The sequence below is a fragment of the Podarcis tiliguerta genome (assembly GCF_965153285.1).
Source record: "Podarcis tiliguerta genome assembly, chromosome: 1".
Taxonomy (NCBI): Eukaryota; Metazoa; Chordata; class Lepidosauria; order Squamata; family Lacertidae; genus Podarcis; species Podarcis tiliguerta.
This window is the reverse complement of record NC_139534.1, coordinates 112,034,285-112,054,145: the sequence shown is the minus strand read 5'-3', so window position 1 is coordinate 112,054,145 and position 19,861 is coordinate 112,034,285. Positions and strand designations below refer to the sequence as shown.

At 43.0% G+C, this 19,861-nt stretch overlaps 1 protein-coding gene across 1 annotated transcript; it reads right to left on the bottom strand.

Moving 5' to 3' along the window:
- Positions 1-4,913: 4,913 nt before the first annotated feature.
- PSMC1 (proteasome 26S subunit, ATPase 1) lies at positions 4,914-19,220 on the bottom strand. The gene is made up of 11 exons (XM_083438366.1): positions 19,117-19,220; positions 18,299-18,352; positions 17,177-17,273; positions 15,941-16,065; positions 12,361-12,546; positions 10,768-10,896; positions 9,715-9,811; positions 8,373-8,562; positions 7,325-7,476; positions 6,491-6,645; positions 4,914-5,249 (listed from the first exon to the last, which is right to left on the bottom strand). Exons 1-11 carry the CDS (start codon positions 19,117-19,119, stop codon positions 5,115-5,117), a joined length of 1,323 nt encoding a protein of 440 aa, XP_083294492.1. The 5' UTR covers positions 19,120-19,220; the 3' UTR covers positions 4,914-5,114.
- Between the last annotated feature and the right edge of the window lie 641 nt (positions 19,221-19,861).

The following is a 19,861-nucleotide window of genomic DNA, read 5'->3' as shown; positions in this document are numbered from 1 at the left end:
TTGTCTTTCTCTCTATATCTCTCCCCTCCCCCCCAAAAGGTGGAAACACTTAAGCACTGCTTTTAGTGAATCTTTCCTTGTTGCATCTGTGGAATTTAACATGGCTGCACAGCTGCCAACTTATATGCCACACTCAACAGTAATTTTGAACCCTCCCAGGATATGAATTTTATGAAATTGTTTCCTATTCAGTTTGGAAGTTTGGGCTACCCACTACTGAAATCAGGTGGGGATGTTAAGAGTTGCTAATGAGGATGCAGATAAGATTCTGAAAAAGTAAATGCTAAGCCAGGCTGTGGAAAAATGCTGCATATCCAAGCACTGTCGGTTGTAAAAGAAGTGAGCTGTGTGTGCTCTCTAGAGCACTCTTCTGTGATGCCACGAGGGCATCCTAGATCCAGAGGAGTTTGTGGATCTGCCCCTCTGATTAGGGGAGATTTCTCCTGGGGCAGCCCCTTCCCAGCTGACATTACTGCCCCTCTGGCCAGCAGCACTCCTGTGGTGAAGAGGCCAAAAGGGTGACAGGGACAGCTTTGGATTCAGCAGATGCTCTCCCATCTTGAGGGAATGAGGAAGTACACCAGCCGTGAAGCTGGCATATTCTTTCCTCTCCACCCTCCCCATCTTGCCTTGGTTGGCACCAGACAGGCAGGTCTTGGCATCTGTTGGTTGGAAGGCATCAGAGTCCTCCTCGTTGCTCTGTCTGGCTTTTAAAAATACCCCAGATAGAGATGACTTTGCTGCTGAACCCTTGATTACTTCAAGATTAGCACTCTAGGCGGAGCTGCCCTTGAAGACAACTCAGAAACTTCAGTTGGGTCCAAAATGCAGCAGACCCGGATACTGGCCTGCGTTCAGTTTATAAATCCCATTTTAAAACAGCTGCACTGGTTGCCAGTTTGTTTTGGGGCCCAATTCAAGGTGCTCACGTTGGTTTTTTAAGCCCTAAACAACTCAGGCCCCAAATATCTGAAAGACTGCCTCCTCCCGCACAGACCTCCTCAGGTGCAAAGGGCGTCTTCCTGGTAGTTCCTCCATCCTCAGAGTTTTGAGGGAGGCAGCCTCAGTAGTGGCCCCTAAACTCTGGAATCACAGAGGTGCATCTTGCACCATTGTTATACAGCTTTCAGAGAATACTGAAGACTCACCTCTTTACCCTGGCTTTTGACCCTTGACAAGTACGATTTCAGGGCCCCGTATTTTTATGGTTATAAATTGTTTTTAATACTGCGTTTTAATGCTGCAACCCACCTTGGAACCTTATAAAGGGCAGGCAATAAATGAGTAAATAATAAGAAAAAGCACAGTAAGCACTCTGGGATTGAAAGCAAGGAGCGAACAGCAGCTTACTTTATGTTTGCACTGGGACTTCTATCGCTATTACTGGATGTGTTTTAACAAGAGAGGGACGTGAAGCCTCTGTTTATATGATTGGAAACCTAGGTAACAATTACAGGGATGCCTCTGGATATCACAATACACCCCCTTTGGGCAAAACAGCTAGTGTTTCCTATAGGAAGCAGAGAGGGCAGTTGCTTTCATGCTGCTAGAATCCGAATGGAAGCAGCAGAGAGCACAACTCACAGCTATGAAAGCTTTTAATTAATTATCCTTTATTCCATAAGCAATGCCTTGCGACACTGGCTGCAAGGTGCAATTAACTAAATAAAGCTTTGGACTGTCCTGAAATCTAATATAGGCTGTCAACAACTAGGCTGCTCAAGTATTCAGCAGGGGTGTTATGCGCTCTGGCCACAAATCATGCCATTAACCGGATCTCAGAGGAGCCAAAATAGTATTCTCAGACAGAGGTATGTTCTCTTCAGCAGAGGTAATTCAGTGGTGGGCAGAGGATTTTGTTTCACCACTGCCTTTCTCCAAAGGGAGTGTTGTGCAAAGCAGCCTCTTAGAGTAGTTGCAAAAGTTTTACTTCCTTTGCCGAAAGCCTTCTTCAGATAACAAGGTGGGGACAAAAAAGGTATTTGTATAGTTGAATTCCTGGTCTGTGCTGGTTGCCACATTTCTTTGCAAATAAATCCCACCATAATCAATGGGACATACCATCAAAGCTAAGATCAAGCTCACAGTTACATCGGGCATCTAAATCTTTTTGGCTTTATGGGTTGGGGGCATCTGCCTGTGTCAAAAACCTAAAACCTGTTAAAATTGTCCTGGCTACAAGCCAGGGAAATCTGGCCACTAGTTCTTTGGAGCTGCACAGGACCCGGATAAGTGAAGACTCTTGGCATTGCTTTAAAAAGCCAAGATTCTTTGGGGAAAGCCAAGGCACTTAACCCATTTTCCAAACTGACTTAAACTCGCAGTGAAAAAATGTACCCAACGTATTAACTGTGAAGACATGCAAAACTAGGGCTTCCATTCAGGAGACTTGCCCCTGCTGGCTATTAGCTTTCCTGTTATGTGAGTTTCTAAACAAGAGCATATGGAGCTTAAGACAGAAAAAGACATGGGCTGCTCTTCTGTGAATCAGGATAAAATGCCTTTCTCTTAGAAAGTCCTCCTACCCACTTGCCTGGTTAAAGCTTCTGCTGGCAGAAAGCGTAACCCACACTTGCTGTTAACTAGCATTTGGATACAGGTTCCAAATACTGCTGAACGGTGAAATCACATCCACCATGGCCAAGATCAGTACCTTAACCACAGGTGATATAACCAGGAACATGCAACTGCAGTTAAGATCCTGGGAATATTTATGGGTGAAACCCATTGGTGTCCCTGTTAGAATTCCTGTTCCATGATTGCTGTCATGGGATTGTTGTCTTTCACATGATGGTATATGTTTTGACTCCACAGAGTGGGAAGTGACGGAGACAGGGTGTTTGTGTTACTGTGTTCCGTGAAGTGGGACTATTGTCCTTTGTTCATTCTCTTTGCTGTCTGATGCTAGAGAGACAGGGAGCCAATCAGACAGCAGAGAGAATAAACAAAGGACAATAGTTCTGTGTTCACGGAACACAGTAACACAAACATCCTGTCTCTGTCACTTCCCACTCTGTGGAGTGAAAACATACACTGTCATGTGAAAGACAACAATCCCATGACTGCAGTCATGGAGCAGGAATTCTAACAGTCCCACCAGCAGAACTACTTCCCTTCCCTCTGCCCCACTTTGATCCAGAGGATTGGAGAGCAGAATGGCAGGGGAATTGCAAGGAAGAGGAGAGGAAGGAGATGTTGCATTCATAAGAAGTCCACTCATACAACACTGGATGTCCCCCTGAGTGTTCTCATCATAGCCACAGAATGACATGTACAAAGAACAGTGGTTGCTCTGGCAACAGAGCAAACAAGCTTCATTAATCCACACCGTCGTCAAACTGAATAAACAGTACATGGATGGATGGAGAAATCCGTTGCTCAGGAGTGTCCCGAGTATTTGTAAGCACAGCTCACCTACAACTAGTGATGGCCTTGTCAGTGAAATACAATCTGCAGGCGGCCACCTGCTCATGGCAGCTCCTTTGTGATTATACTCCTCTAGCAACATCTATTTCTAGCGCTTAGCGTTGTCACAGCCTGTCTTGTTCAGCTTGAGATAATACGAGAGCAATTTGCTTTCGACGTGGTTTAAATTGTTCACCGGAGCCATGAGAAACCCCCTCAGGCTCAGAACACATGCTTCATAATTCAGAAGGAGAGGGAATCTGCTAGCAGTTAATGGTGCACCTTGGAGTGCAGGAGAGAGGTAAAAATACGGCCCCAGTTGTTTTGAATAATACACATACACATAAACGCAATTCAAACCCCTTTCAGTTTTCCTGCTGCTTTTTGCTTTCTCAGGAGGAAAGAAGTGCCTGTAGGCTTGTTACCTGTAGGAACTCTCCCCATACCTGCATGCCAACAACAGCTGTGGGTTAACTTCCCTCACTCCATGAATGCACGGCCCAACCTGGAGAATCTCTGTAGGACCCCAAAGCCTGTAATTCCAACAGCGGTTTGACCCTGGAAGTTATGTTTATGTCTCTGTGGTTGACATAGTTATTCAGACTTTGACTGCCCTGTACCCACAGACAGCCTTGGCCGTGACATCTGACTCTCAATCCATATTACCATTGTGTGAATCTGGCACATTCTTGGAACCAGGCAGGAAGTGATGAAAGATGCAGGGTGTTCTGTTCAGCCCCCCAAGTCATTTTGCTTCTTCTAGTGCATCTTACTTCCACTGAGCATCTGTTACCACACGTTGTCTAACTGCTTATCTGGATGGATTTTCCAATAATGTGGGCTTTTGAAAGCAATCCCACCAGAATGTTTTTCAACATTATTTCGGCATTCTTTCTCAGTCTCTGTGCAATCACATAAAAGTCTGTGCAGCTAGGCTGGATTTTTGGCAGGCTTCCCACAACCACCCTTAAGAGCACATACCAAAGGACATGGTTTTCCCACTCACGTTCTTTCCGCTACAGTGGTAGCCTCCAAGCCTTGTTTTTTATTATTATCCAATTTCTACCCAGCACTTCCTTCAGATTCTCTTGCTAGAATGTTTTTTTCTGTTGCAATTACCACAGTTAAGTACCCATTTCTTCAGCTTTTATCCTCCCTTTCTCTTTTACAGTTTTATCTGCCTCTCTCTTTTTGTACATTTAGTGCTGTTTCTTTCCTCAATCGCCTTTTTCTGCATCCCCACCTAGACTGGGTTTATGGCTCGGCATGGCGCTTTCCCCATAAGTGCCTGTCCCGTGACAGCAAAAAACTTAACACCTGAAATTCTGGAGATTCATATTTGTGACTTAAGCTATTTACTTCTAGTTGCACCCAGGACTAAATGTAACCACCAGCCGTGGAAAAGTTATGGAGTCAATTGGTTTGAAGACCAAGAGGCAGGCAGACAGGCCAAGATACACATCAGAGACCATCATTGCTTAAAATCTTAACCCATTCATTCCAATCCATTTGGAAACCAAGGTTTTAATGGCAAATAAAGTGTTTAAAACTACAATGTGGAGGAATTCACTTAAACAATGCTTCAAGCAGCAAAAGCTTTTTCTTTCCGCCCAAGGCATTTAATTTCTCATGCTTTTCCTGTACTCTGAAAGGAAGGTTCCAATAATTTCTCTTGCCCCAAGACAAACAAACAAACAAAAGGTAAAAAGTTACAGATAGAGGCCCTCTGGGGTGCCTTCTTGTTTCTTATAAAGAACATTCTCTTTTGATTTTTTGAAGTCTTCGTTTGTTACTTTCATTCTCCGTTCCCGCAGAGCCATCAAGCCAGCTTCTGTGCAAATAGCCTGCCAGAGATGGAAGCCTCTGGTTAGAAAATTATGAATCTCACTTTTATTCAATGCAGTGAAAAAATAATTTTCAGTAAGCAATACTTGCAATATTGTCCAGCTAGGGCAGCAATCCTATGCATACTTACTCAGGAGTAAGCAGCACAGCACTGACTGCGACTTACTTTTAAATAAACCTGCACAAGATCGGGGCATAAGTCTGTTAAGGTTGGTTCATATCTTAACTAAACAAAAAGGCAATTGGACTGTAACACACAGCAATCTTTACATACTTTTTTGGGTTCTTTCCCTCTCCATACTCTGCTCTCGCAGAAGCAGAGCCCAATGAATCTTTTCAGCATTTGAGTGAAATGCCAAAATCCAAGTTTTTAAAATGAAGTGTCATGGGTTTAAGCAAGAAAATGGAGGAGATAGCCATGGTGCACCCACCAGTGAAAGACAAGGAAGCAAAACAGGCCAGAGCCTTTTCAACTCTGCAACTCATCTCTTATCAAGACATATGAGCAAGTGTCTCCATACCTCCCTGTCTGAGCATCATACTCAACTGTAGAGGTCCTCTTAGTTTTCCTGCATTCGGGGTTAGCACCCTTCCTATCAATTCCTCCAACCTGTGTCAATGCTGGCAATATTTCAGCTCTTGTTAAAGCATGCCTCATGAAACACACTCAAGCCTTTTCTGTTGGTTAATGTTAGGAATTAATTAATGGGGCCCTTTTGATTATCAGTTGCATTTTATCTATCGTATTGTGATTTTAATGTTCTATCATTTTAACTTGAACACTTGAGATGGATTACAATGAATGCAAGGCCTTAGCTGCTCCCTCCTTCCCCACGAAAGGCATTCTGCAAGTGTCACTGATTCCTACAAGCTTCAAGGAAAAATTTGGCAAAATATTCAAGCATTTCTTACCCTCATTTCATGAGTTTTGGCCCCTCATACCAAAGACAGGCCCACTTCCAAATATCAATGACTTTCTAACTCAGGAGGAGGCAAAATAGCTGACCAACATGGGAAATACTTCCATGACACGGGAAATTTGTTATCAGGCAAACTGGAAGATGCCAGTTCATATTTTTTTAAAAACTAACCCTTTCAAAAATCAAGAATGTTCAGGTAACAGTTCCTCTAAAATCTGATAAAAATAATGGTGTTTGTGAGAAGGGATGAAACATATGAGGAAAGGAGGCTGAGGTGATTTACTGTTAAGAGGAGAAACTTTGTTTATCAAGCATCTTACCTTAATATCTGCACCAGAAAGATCATCTTTAGCCATAATCAGCTCATCCAGTGTGACATCATCTGCCAAAGTCATTCTGCTGGTATGAATCTGAAAGATGCGCTTCTTTGTTTTCTCGTCGGGCAGAGGGAATTCAATCTTCCTATCGATACGTCCTGGTGATTTGAAAAACAAAAACCAGGCAGCTTAGATTTTTACTGAGATGGAAGGATTTCCTTGGGTGGCGGCTTCACACTGTGACTAAACAGTTTACTTTTTTAAAATAAGTTTTATCCAGCAAATGATGGCATGCCATCTGAAAAGCAAATAAGCAACTGCAGCATAAACAATTTTTGGCACTTTCTACTCCACAGCTAATATGTTCCCCTGACTAACGGAGATAAGCATCCCCTGAGGTTAGATTTCATAAACTACATATTTCTCTTACATTTACACCCTGCCTTTCTTCCATGGAACTCAAGGTGGCCCATTGAAGGTTTCCAGGCCATCTCCCATCTAGGTACTGACCACACCCTGATTTGCTCAGCTCCAACAAGTTTGTTGTACTATTTGTCTTCAGACCATACCCTGGGATCTAGCATGCAGAACTGTAACTGCTCACACCCCTCATTTTTCACGCCTCCCTCTCCCCAGGTTCTAAATCCAGATTATGAGCCACTGAGGGAGAGGAACTTGCCCATTTTTGCTTGGATAAAAGTGTCCTGTCCCGTAATAACATCAATAAAGAGTAAGCTACATAAAAGACACACTTAGCTTATTTATTGAGAAACTGCAACATAGTCAGTAGTCAAATGCAAAAAAACAAGTGGAAATAATTTGCAACACAATGATCACCTGGCCTGATTAAAGCTGGATCCAGTGTTTCTATTCTGTTAGTGGCCATGATCACTTTTACATCTCCACGTGAGTCGAACCCATCTAATTGGTTCAGCAGCTCCAGCATTGTTCGTTGGATTTCCCTTTCGCCCCCCGAATTTGAATCGTATCTTTGGAGGAGAGAATAACATCAAAGTAAGTTGCATGCAGCAATCTCCACAGAAGATCACATTTCCCTTTATCTCTACATAAAAATCACTGAGCAATCACAGGGAAATAAGTTATGGCACAAGCAATGGCTACACAGAGATCTCCCCCAACCTCTTTTTTTAAATTTCCAAACCCAGCGGATGAGATACCCCATTCAGCTGGATGGATAAGAGGCTGGACTCAAAGCTGGTCTACAAACGGCACTGCTTTGCTTGAACTTGCTTGCTTGGCACCACATAGCTGCTGCAAGTCTTTTCTGCCCCTTCTCATTCCCCCTGCCCTCAGTTGAAATAGCACAAAAAGCCTTCAAGATGGGGAACAGGTGCTTTTACAATACCATCAGATTTCACACGCATAATTTGCTCTGTTTCAGCAACTTCTATCTGGTCTTCCTTTGAAATTTTAAGTGACTGCTTTAGCCTCCAGTAATTATTACAACAGGTCTTACAAATGGCTCAGTTAAAGTATAGTCTGAGAGTGCTCTTGGCACCTATATTACATGAGAAGCTAGCTTCATAGCATCTTCAAACTTGCTCCTACAATGTGGGGTAGAATTTAAAAAAAAATGCAAGATGGGATTATCAGGATTATAGGCAACTTCTGGTTTAGGCACAGCCGAACTGATCAATGGATGCAGGGGTCCATAACGGAACCCTCACACGAAACAAGGATTGGCTCTGTAGCAAAAACACCTGTGAGCAAAAGCAAAGTAACCTTTGGGGAGCGCAGAATGCAACATGTGTCCCAACTCCTGTGTCCCAACTCCTATCATTGTTGACTGGAAAGAAAGGAAAAAATGAAGCCAATTCATAGAATTGCATTTGTTGCATCCCACATTAAAGCGACAATGTCCTACCTTTTGGTACCTATAGCATCGATTTCATCGATGAAGACGATTGATGGGGCATGTTCCTCAGCCACTCGAAACAGTTCTCGAACAAGCTTTGGACCATCTCCCAGGTACTTCTGTATGAGTTCAGAACCAACCACTCTCAGGAAGGTGGCAGAGGTTTGGTTTGCGACTGCTTTGGCTAGTAATGTTTTACCTGTTTTGATTTCCAAAACACAGTTGAATTTAGAGCTTGCAGAAACAGTGACTAATCTGCATTACAATGCTATGCATGCATGCAGTTTGGAACTATCCACAAGGTACCCATATTGTCTATGAGAAATTAAGGTTAGCCAGTGTGGTGTAGTGGTTAAGAGCGGTAGTCTCGTAATCTGGGAAACCGGGTTCGCGTCTCCGCTCCTCCACATGCAGCTGCTGGGTGACCTTGGGCCAGTCACACTTCTCTGAAGTCTCTCAGCCCCACTCACCTCACAGAGTGTTTGTTGTGGGGGAGGAAGGGAAAGGAGAATGTTAGCCGCTTTGAGACTCCTTAAAGGGAGTGAAAGGCGGGATATCAAATCCAAACTCTTCTTCTTCTTACAATTCAGCTACAGCCTTGGAAGTACTTCAAAAAGGTTCCTACAACTTGAACTCATGCTTCCTGGGGGAGAGGTATGCTTTATATTTATATTTTGCTGGAAGCTGCCTAGAGTGGCTGGAGAAACCCAGCCAGATGGGTGGGGTATAAGTTAATAATAATTAATAATAATAATAATAATAATAATAATAATAATAAGCTTGACTGGAATGTTGGTGCAGAGAATGCAATTAAAGGAATGTCTGGAAAACATGGCCATATTTGGTGAAGATGTTTTCTAAAAAAATAACAATATCAATACAAAAAAAACCCAAATCAATACATACATTATCCAAGTCAGTTTAAACCCCAAAGCAATATAAAATAAAAACTAATAAGAAGACAAAGAGCTGGAAAAACATTTTGTAAACTCAACTTACAAAGGCACAACCTGCCTTAACCTGCCAAGCAGGTAGCAGCCTTGGGCTTCCTTGCAGAAAAAGCTTTCCAGAATTTCAGCACTGCAGCAGAAAAGGCACTGTGCCTTGTGGAGCCAATCCAGCCTCCACAGAAGATGGCATTTTCAGCAGCACCTCATGGGTAAATATTAGCTTATCACATCCCACATTTCAGAACCACACTGTTATAAAGAACAATGCCAGAGATACTAGCAAGACCTTATTGCTCCAGCCTCCAGGCAGAATATCTATGAGCTGTGTACCAATCATGAGGTGCAGCCAGGAGTGTCAACATTTAGAGACATATAGAACCAGAATGACAGAAGAGTAGTACCTGTGCCAGGTGGTCCATACAGAATGACTCCTTTGGGTGGCTTGATACCCATCTCTTCATAATATTCAGGATGGGTCAAAGGGAGCTCCACAGACTCCTATAGGAAGAAGCAACAACATATCTATCTGTATATTAGCTCTTCCTAGCTGAAAAAAAATTCAGACTGGGCAGTGAATTAATGATCAAAATTAGAATTTTCAAAAGTGAATGTTAACACTATTTTAAAGCAACAAATTCTGTTAACTCCAATGTTTCCGACAGACCCCAGTGTGATGGAAGAGCTGGAGTTTCAAGCTGAGAAACAAGAACCCTGAGAAACAGAGATTTGAAGCATCACTGAGCTTGGATAGTCCCAGGCAATTCTCTGTAAGACTAATTCCTCTTATAGGATTAAAGTGCACAATTTCTTTGCAAGGTGCTATAATACATACCGGTACATACATACATACATACATATATGAATGTTTTTCACCATCATCTGGGTCTCAAAGTGGCTTACAATGATAGAAACATGAAATATTACAATATAGAAAAACATTGCCGCTCGTGCATGCGCAGAAGCACAAACCGCTCTGCGCATGTGCGCAGATGCAGCGCTTTGCCCTGCATCCTTTTTGGCTAGTGGCTGGGGCTCCGGAACAGATCCCGGCCACAAAACAAGGTACGACTGTAAACAGTATTTTAAAAAAATGAACAAGAATTAAAAACTGCAGAAATAAAATACGACTCGTTTTGAAAGGCTTGGGACAGAAAAAGATGATTTTTCAACAAACACTGAAAAACAGAACAGGAGGTTGCTTCATTTCTAAAGGAAGAGAACTGTAGTGGACTGGAGCCTCAGCACTACAATCACACTCTCAAGCCGCAGGGACATGTGGCACCATCAAGAGAGATCATTACCTGACCGCCTCTCTGCTAAGCAAAATACAGTTGAAGTTCCAGCAGTAGTTGCTGAGCAATAGAATCAAATAAATACCAGCACTTTTTAATTACTTTTTAAAAAAATTGTGACATCAGTTCTCCTTCTTTCATCAGTGCTGAAAGTATAAATACCTTAATTTCTTGAATCTGGTTATCTAAGCCTCCAATATCGGCATATGTCTCTTGAGGGGCTTTCTCCACCTTCATCACTGTCACTAAAGGATCTGTGTCATCCATGAGGACTCCTATCACAGCGTGGACCTAATCAAAACAGGCAGCAACACCAATAAGTAATATTGCATGTACGGTAATTCACTTGGGTCTGGGTTGGAGAGAAACAACACGTTTATCTGAGTGTTTGTCCCATTCCTAGCAAGGAGGCAAAGCATAAATGTCACTGACATAGGTCTGTGGGCCAGCTCGCTTGGTCAAAATCACCACCAGAAAAGGATGCCCAGGACCACCCCAAATCAGCAGCAACCTCTGCTGCTTCTACCTGCTCCAAAGTACAGTGCTATCTGGCAGATCTCTACACCACAGCCAAAGTTTGTTTGTTTGTTTATAATAAACTTATTGGTAGCTTGTCACCCAAAGGCTGCATAAATACATTGTACCATAGAAAAAGAAGAGGGGAATCAAATAAAACATATGCCATATCGGGAAAACAAAAAATGAAACACCAGCTGCCAGTTACAGTAACAGAATACATTAGCAGCACACAAGCAAAAAAGTTCTCTGACTCTCTCGGAAGAGTCAACAGCAAACACAAGTAACATAAGCTACTGAGGCCAGGTTTTGGTTGCTGCATATTGGGCCCTAAACATGTTTACAAATACAAATGCATGCAAGAAGAATAGTGTGATCTAAGTTACGAACAGGTACAATTACAGCATTCCAGCAGTAACTTCAATGAAAATGTCAACTGAATTTCAGATGCTGCTGCCAAACTGCTGCAGCCCTATCGGTCAACAGGGCAAGTTTGCTACATATCCAATTAAGCATGGCTCAGGCTACATCATTACACCATGCTGCAACACCAGCGACAAAAATTAAAAGAAACTGGTATTGTCTGCCACTTTCCATTGACTAAGCTTTCCAAGGGAAGTGACAGAGCAGATGACAAGTAATTATCCTCTCATGAAAATGATTTCACAGCTGATCAAAAGAGGCACTTTTCTTTTTGCTTTTCTTCATACCTTTCCATTCTAATCCAAAGAAGCAACAACCTGGCACTGTTCAAATCAATAGGAATCTAGACTCTCATAACTAGCTGACCTCATGTGATCAGCTCTTTCTACACAGGGGTGTTTACTTTCTCTGTTGCCCTCCTCCGAGTTCCCCATTAAGTTTGAAACCTTTTCAAATTTCTCATGCCCAGACTACAGCAGGTAGTCAAAATGTGCATGGTGCAAACTCAAGACTGCAGCAGAGGGAAAGACAAGAACTAGCTCCATTTGGTTCCTTCTCTCTCTGAACTGTTTCTATTCCATTTTAAATATTGGTGCCTAAGTTTGTTTTCTTCTTTCCCCCTCAACCTTTTTTCCTTTTGTGCCATGTATTTTAGATTGAAAACTGGCAAGCAAGGATTGTCTTACTTGCTCCTGGCAGCTCTGGGAGATTTTTGAGCTTCAGAGTGGGGCACAATTTTTTAAGATAAATAAATATTAGTAAATGTTACGCACTTTCAGAGGCAGGCTACTCATCTTTAAATATGACAATAATTACCTTATGATTAAGCAGAACTGAACACCCTGGCTCCAGCAAATCCTTGTCTACAAAAGAGAGAATGCTGACATAGTGCTCTGATCCCACTGACGTAGACACGATGGCATGATTATCATCAATAATCTCCTCCAGTGTCCCTACAGACATCGGGGTCCCTCTCAGATCATCCACCTTTGATCTCTCTTCCTGCAAACAAAAATAAAATGTAAGTATGCATGGCTTGACCAGCACCCTGCCAACCTTCTATGTCTACAGTAGAGAAAGGACTGATAGGGCCACATTTGGTGGCAGTCCCTACCTGCAAACAAGGGCCTCAAGCTAATTCCATTATGTTAGAACAGAAAGTCTGCAAATAGGCAAGATAGCAAGAATGTAAAACAGACAATAGGTTCTGCTTAAGTTTGTGCTTCTTAAAGTCCTAAGTAATCAAGCTTGTTTTATGTCACCCTATCTTTACCTAGAGTAGGTGAGTCCTGAAGAAACTGAAATTGAGCAATTCTATGAAGACTTACAACACCTTATAGAAATGACACCAAAGAAGGATGTTCTTCTCATTATAGGGGATTGGAATGCTAAAGTAGGGAGTCAAGAGATAAAAGGAACAACTGGCAAGTTTGGCCTTGGAGTTCAAACCGAAGCAGGGCAAAGGCTAATAGAGTTCTGTCAAGAGAACAAGCTGGTCATCACAAACACTCTTTTCCAACAACACAAGAGACGACTCTACACATGGACATCACCAGATGGGCAGCATCGAAATCAGATTGATTATATTCTCTGCAGCCAAAGATGGAGAAGCTCTATACAGTCAGCAAAAACAAGACCTGGAGCTGATTGTGGCTCAGATCATCAGCTTCTTATAGCAAAATTCAAGCTTAAACTGAAGAAAGTAGGAAAAACCACTGGGCCGGTAAGATACAATCTAAGTCAAATCCCTTATGAATACACAGTGGAAGTGAGGAACAGGTTTAAGGATTTAGATTTGCTAGACAGAGTGCCTGAAGAACTATGGATGGAGGCTCGTAACATTATACAGGAGGCAGCAACTAAAACCATCTCAACGAAAAGGAAATGCAAGAAAGCAAAGTGGCTATCCAACGAGGCCTTACAAATAGCGGGGCGGGGGGGGGGGGGGAGAAGGCAAGCAAAATGCGAGGGAGATAGTGAAAGATACAGGAAATTGAATGCAGATTTCCAAAGAATAGCAAGGAGAGACAAGAAGGCCTTCTTAAACGAGCAATGCAAAGAAATAGAGGAAAACAATAGAATGGGAAAAACCAGAGATCTGTTCAAGAAAATTGGAGATATGAAAGGAACATTTCGTACAAAGATTACCATAATAAAAGACAAAAGTGGAAAGGACCTAACTGAAGCAGAAGACATCAAAAAGAGGTGGCAAGAATACACAGACGACCAATACCAGAAAGAAATGGATGTCTCGTATATCCCAGGTAGTGTGGTTGCTGACCTTGAGCCAGACATCCTGGAGAGTGAAGTCAAATGCGCCTTAGAAAGCACTGCTAATAACAAGGCCAGTGGAAGTGATGGTATTCCAGCTGAACTATTTAAAATTTTAAAAGATGATGCTGTTAAGGTGCTACACTTAATATGCCAGCAAATTTGGAAAACTCAGCAGTGGCCAGAGGATTGGAGAAGATCAGTCTACATCCCAATCCCCAAGAAGGGCAGTGTCAAAGAATGCTCTAACTACCGCACAATTGCACTCATTTCACACGCTAGCAAAGTTATGCTTAAAATTCTACAAGGCAGGCTTAAGCAGTATGTGGACTGAGAACTCCCAGAAGTACAAGCTGGATTTTGAAGGGGCAGAGGAACCAGAGACCAAATTGCAAACATGCGCTGGATTATGGAGAACGCTAGAGAGTTCCAGAAAGACATCTACTTCTGCTTCGTTGACTAGGCAAAAGCCTTTGACTGTGTTGACCACAGCAAACTATGGCAAGTTCTTAAAGAAATTGGAGTGCCTGATCACCTCATCTGTCTCCTGAGAAATCTCTATGTGGGACAAGAAGCTACAGTTAGAACTGGATATGGAACAACTGATTGGTTCAAAATTGGGAAAGGAGTACGGCAAGGCTGTATATTGTTTCCCTGCTTGTTTAACTTATATGCAGAATTCATCATGCGAAAGGCTGGGCTGGATGAATCCCCAGCCGGAATTAAGATCGCCGGAAGATATGCAGATGATACAACCTTGATGGCAGAAAGTGAAGAGGAATTAAAGAACCTTTTAATGAGGGTGAAAGAGGAGAGCACAAAATATGGTCTGAAGCTCAACATAAAAAAACCGAAGATCATGGCCACTGGGCCCATCACCTCCTGGCAAATAGAAGGGGAAGAAATGGAGGCAGTGAGAGATTTTACTTTCTTGGGCTCCATGATCACTGCAGATGGTGACAGCAGTCATGAAATTAAAAGACGCCTGCTCCTTGGGAGAAAGGCGATGGCAAACCTAGACAACATCTTAAAAAGCAGAGACATCACCTTGCCAACAAAGGTCCGTATAGTTAAAGCCATGGTTTTCCCAGTAGAGATGTATGGAAGTGAGAGCTGGACCATAAAGAAGGCTGATCGCCGAAGAATTGATGCTTTTGAATTATGGTGCTGGAGGGGACTCTTGAGAGTCCCATGGACTGCAAGAAGATCAAACACACCCATTCTTAAGGAAATCAGCCCTGAGTGGTCACTGGAAGGACAGATCATGAAGCTGAGGCTACAATACTTTGGCCACCTCATGAGAAGAGAAGACTCCCTGGAAAAGACCCTGATGCTGGGAAAGATGGAGGGCACAAGGAGAAGGGGACGACAGAGGACGAGATGGTTGGACAGTGTTCTCGAAGCTACAAACATGAGTCTGACCAAACTGCGGGAGGCAGTGGAAGACAGGAATGCCTGGCGTGCTCTGGTCCATGAGGTCACGAAGAGTCGGACACAACTAAATGACTAAACAACAACAAAGGTGAGTCCTGTGCATCCTTCTCAATATAAATCTATATTGTATTGAGAACCTTGGATGTCATTTTAAATGGCTTTGTTTGTAAACCTTATAAATAGAAGAGCAAGCTAAAAATGTGATGCATTGGATTTTCCTTTCTTTTTTTATCTTTATTTGCCAGACCAATAGCTACTATGGTATACTAAACTTGCAATGTAGTTTCTTTAACACACTACCTGAGAACACCTATAGGGCTTATTCTCTTATGCTTCTAACAGAAAAAATGATTATTCTGCTTCATAGCATAGCTTGAGCCAATAGGACGAGGGAAAACTGTGGCCCTCCTAATGTTGCTGGACCACAGTGGATTTTCAAAGTGCAGAAATAGGCCACGTCCATTTTGTTCTCTATATAATAAGCACAGTTTCAGAAACATGGCAAGGTCATTCACGATTCTGAACAATTTATTGTGGAACGAGATTTGCTCAGGCAACGCCTGTTTCACTAAATGAATAGAAGAGGCAGAAGGTGGAAAGTATACAAACAAATGGCTTGAGATACAGACTGGAGCAAGTTAATAACTGGAGATGGATAAGCAGAGAGAATCATTTGCCTCTCAACATATACCTCTTGCTTTTCTTCCAAAGGTTTCATCTGTTCCTGGTTCCTGATGAATTCTTCCTCCATCAAAAGGTAATCTTTTATTCTTTCTAATTTCAACAGTTTGAGTCTGCACTGGGTGTGAGGGGTTACTATAAAGAAAAAGGCAAAGAATAAAATTATTCAAATTTTGTGAGTGACGCTCTGGGGAGAACACTGGTATCTTCATTTTTGGGGATTGCCAACTAAATGGGATTTTTAAGCTCTTACCATTTGCCTGGGTTTCCTGGTTTCTACCCTTAGCTACTACTTTCCTGTGAATGCAGGGGGAGCTATCTTATTCTGAACTGCAGTGAGAAGGTAGTACCAGATGGGAGCATGTCGAGATTTCATGTCAAGACTCTTGTGTAGAGAGGTTATATGCCATTATAGAGGAACCATTGTTGTTGTTGTTATTATTACTTATTTTTGAGGGATAAATGTGTTCATTATTTACTTACGTTCGTATATTGCCCAACATCTTAATTTTCTCACACAAATCCCATAAGAGATTTTAAAAACAAATAATCACAATAAAATTAGAAGAAATAAAACCAGGGGCAGCAAACCACATAAAACAGCATTAAAAAGCACTAAGAGCACAACTCTAACTATGTCTAACTCAGAAGTCCTACTGAATTTAGGACAGCAGCCTAAAATATTTAATTTCAAAGCAAAAGGATTATAACACAGGGTGCCAGGCAAGCCTCTCTGGAGAGGGAATTCCACAACCAGTACAGTACCACTGAAAAGGCCCTCTCTCCAGTAATCACCCACCACCACACCTCATTTGGTGAGCACACTCAGAGAAAGGCCTCTGAAAATGACCTCAGAGTCAAGGTAGGTGTATTTGAAAGGTTGTTTTAATGTGGCTAAAATCTGCTGTGTGCTTCCAGTATTTGCACAGTAATCAGATTATAAAATAAATTCTAAAAGTTGAAAATGAATAGACACCTACAGGCTCAAAGTTCTGGACTCCATGACACAGTAGTAAGCAGATGTTACAAATATAAATGGTTGCTTCATGCCAAGTCAAACCGTTGATCTATCTAACTTTCACTCGGCTTGGCAATAGCTTTCTGAAGTTTCAAGCAAAGAGGCCTCTTCTGGCCTTGCTATCTGAGCTTTATAAGCAGAGATGCCCAGGCCTGAACTGGGGCTCTTCTATATGTAGCATGGACTCTGTGATGGTCCCTGAAATATGCACAAACCAGCTGCGCTTACCCAGTGGGAGTTTGCTGGCAGCATCTGGTCCCTTTGTCTTCTTCTTCTTTTTCCCCACTCGAGTTGGAACTGGAGGCTCATATTTCTTCTTCTTATCCTTTTTTATTTCAAGAATCAGGTAGAAAGAGTCAAAATGGTGAAAGAATTGACCCCAATGAAACCTGTGCAAGAGTTAGCACTGCAGTGTGAAGAAATATGATTGCTGACCAGGGATGGAGGCCCGTGGTCCTTCAGATATTGCTGAACTACTGCTTTCAAAATCTTTGACTACTAGTCATGCTGGATAGGCTGGTGAGATTTGGAGTGCCACATGTTTCCCCTGGCCTAGACCAGTACAAGGAGAAACACTGAAGCAACTCCAATCTGCAACTCTTACCAAAAATCTAGGAAGCAAATTATTAAAACATAGCTCTCTGATCAATAAACTACAACCACAGGTTCCTGACTGTGTCCTACGTGACCTCCAAAGGTCCACTATAGACAATTTCAAGTCCAGCAAACAGGCTGAGATAACACATCCTCCTCCATGCTGCTGTGATTCTTGGCAACTGGAGCTAATGTTTCACATCTTACTATGTATGGCCTTAGAAATCAAGATCCAGGTGGCTGAAGAAACATAGTGTGCCTCCAAAACAAATCAGAGCATACAATGCTCACAATTTGTCCAAGAGGACTACTACTCAGTTGGCTCCAAACAATAGAAGGCACAAAATGAGTTGTTTTAGTTATGCGGTTAGTAAGATTATTTAAATGCTGCTATGGAAAGGACAGAGGAAGTTTATGTTGGTGAAAAATGTGTGTTTAAAAGTTTCTGATTACAAACTCTTGATAATCATTGTAGTACTAATGGATTCTAGATTATTAAATTCAGTATTTTCCTGTGTGTCAATGTAACACAGCGGTGACTGATAATGTTTTATGATTAAGGCGTTATCTATATGCAGCAAGTAAAACCATCTACATCGCAAAAAAATGGGGATACTGTAGTACAAATTCAATTACACAATGATACACCCGAGGAAATGCTGTCCAATTAGCACAGAACAGAGTTTCTAAACAAAATTGTATTGCTGCATTTCTCAAGGAATTACATCTGATAAAAACATTTTTACATTTTCTTACTTTGTCATCCTTCTTGCCACCTCCAGGACCATGTCCACCACTCTGACTTTGACCCTAACAATGGGAACAAACAGAAGATCAAATGGCATACTAAAAGTCAGTCTACTTCACATGTTTGAAATACAGTGGTACCTCGGGTTAAGTACTTAATTTGTTCTGGAGGTCTGTTCTTAACCTGAAACTGTTCTTAACCTGAAGCACCACTTTAGCTAATGGGGCCTCCTGCTGCTGCCACGCCGCTGGAGCACGATTTCTGTTCTCATCCTGAAGCAAAGTTCTTAACCCGAGGTACTATTTCTGGGTTAGCGGAGTCTGTAACCTGAAGCGTCTGTAACCCGAGGTACCACTGAACTGTATAGATAGACGGGCAGGTGTTTGTGTGTGTGTTTTCCACACCAGAGACTGGCCACATAGGTCTCAATTTAGGCGTCACCACAACCGACGAGCGCCAAGGCCGTCACAGCCTAACGCTTGACAGCGATCTCCCAGAAGGGGCCCGGATACCTCCGCGACCATCTTCGCCGCCGCAGCCCGGGGGTGGTGGTGGAGTGGGCCCTCGAGGCCTTTAGCCCCGCTCTTCCTTGCTCTCTGGTCCCCCCCCCCGTCTCCCTCGCACACCATCCACCCCGCCTCAGGTAGGGGGCGGGCCATGACACCGCATTAAATCTGCGAAGCCCACGCAGAGAGACGGAAGCGGCAGGATCCTTGTCCACCTCTCGCTCCTCCTCGCCACCTCTCGGTTTCTCCAGGGGAGGCCCAGCTGCGGCGCCCGCAGACCGAAAACCCCCGGACTCACCGGCCTCCCCAACCCGACTCACCATTCTGCTCACTCACAGCCGGCCGCCGGAAACTGAGCGGACCCTTGAAGCGGCGGAAGCGGAAGCGGGCTCGTTACGGGCCGCCGCGAGGACCAAAAAGCATGCGCGAAGCCGATAGGGGCGGAGCCAAGGATTGACAGGAGCCTATCAAAAAGAAGGCTCCGGGAAAAGGACGCCCGCTTGTTTCTATGGGAACGGGGGAAAGGGCGCCGTCGTAGATGTTTTGATTCGCTGGGGGTGGAGGACGGGTTGTGTGTGTTGCAGTGTGCCCCAAAAGAAGGTTTATTTAGAAAAGAAAAGAAAAATGCTTTAAATGAGTTGATCTTGGAGGGAACAGGAAACTTTCTGGAAGAGAGGGGTTGCAATGGAAAAGCTCTTGGCGTTGGTTTGGGAAGAGAAAGGGAATTAACATTTTGATAAATAAAGGATCGACGCATGCTGATTTATGTGCAAAAGTTTGTTTCGGTTTTTTTAAAAAAGGATTTATGTTTAAGTGCATGCTCATATTAAACGTCCTGCTGATGATCTGAACAAAAATGTGTGCGTGTGGCTGCCAGCACAGTTGAAGGCGATATGTAATAGTTTTTTTCTGACGCAAAGACAGGAGTAGCTTCAGATTTGAGTCGCTTTCTACGGCCCTGGAGCGAAGTGATCTCTGGTGGGTCCCCTCCTGCATTGGCGCCCACCACAGGGTGGGTGTGAAAAACATACACACAGTTTTAATTACATAAAATGCCTCATCTCG

Bases quoted from the DNA above. Each gene is read 5' to 3' on its own strand.
- PSMC1 (XM_083438366.1), bottom strand. The intron at 17,274-18,298 runs GTAAGAAAATGT...GAAATAAAAAAG, and splicing joins GTGGCAAGAAGGATGACAAA to GATAAGAAGAAGAAATATGA. The intron at 16,066-17,176 runs GTAAGCGCAGCT...TTTTCTTTATAG, and splicing joins TGCCAGCAAACTCCCACTGG to TAACCCCTCACACCCAGTGC.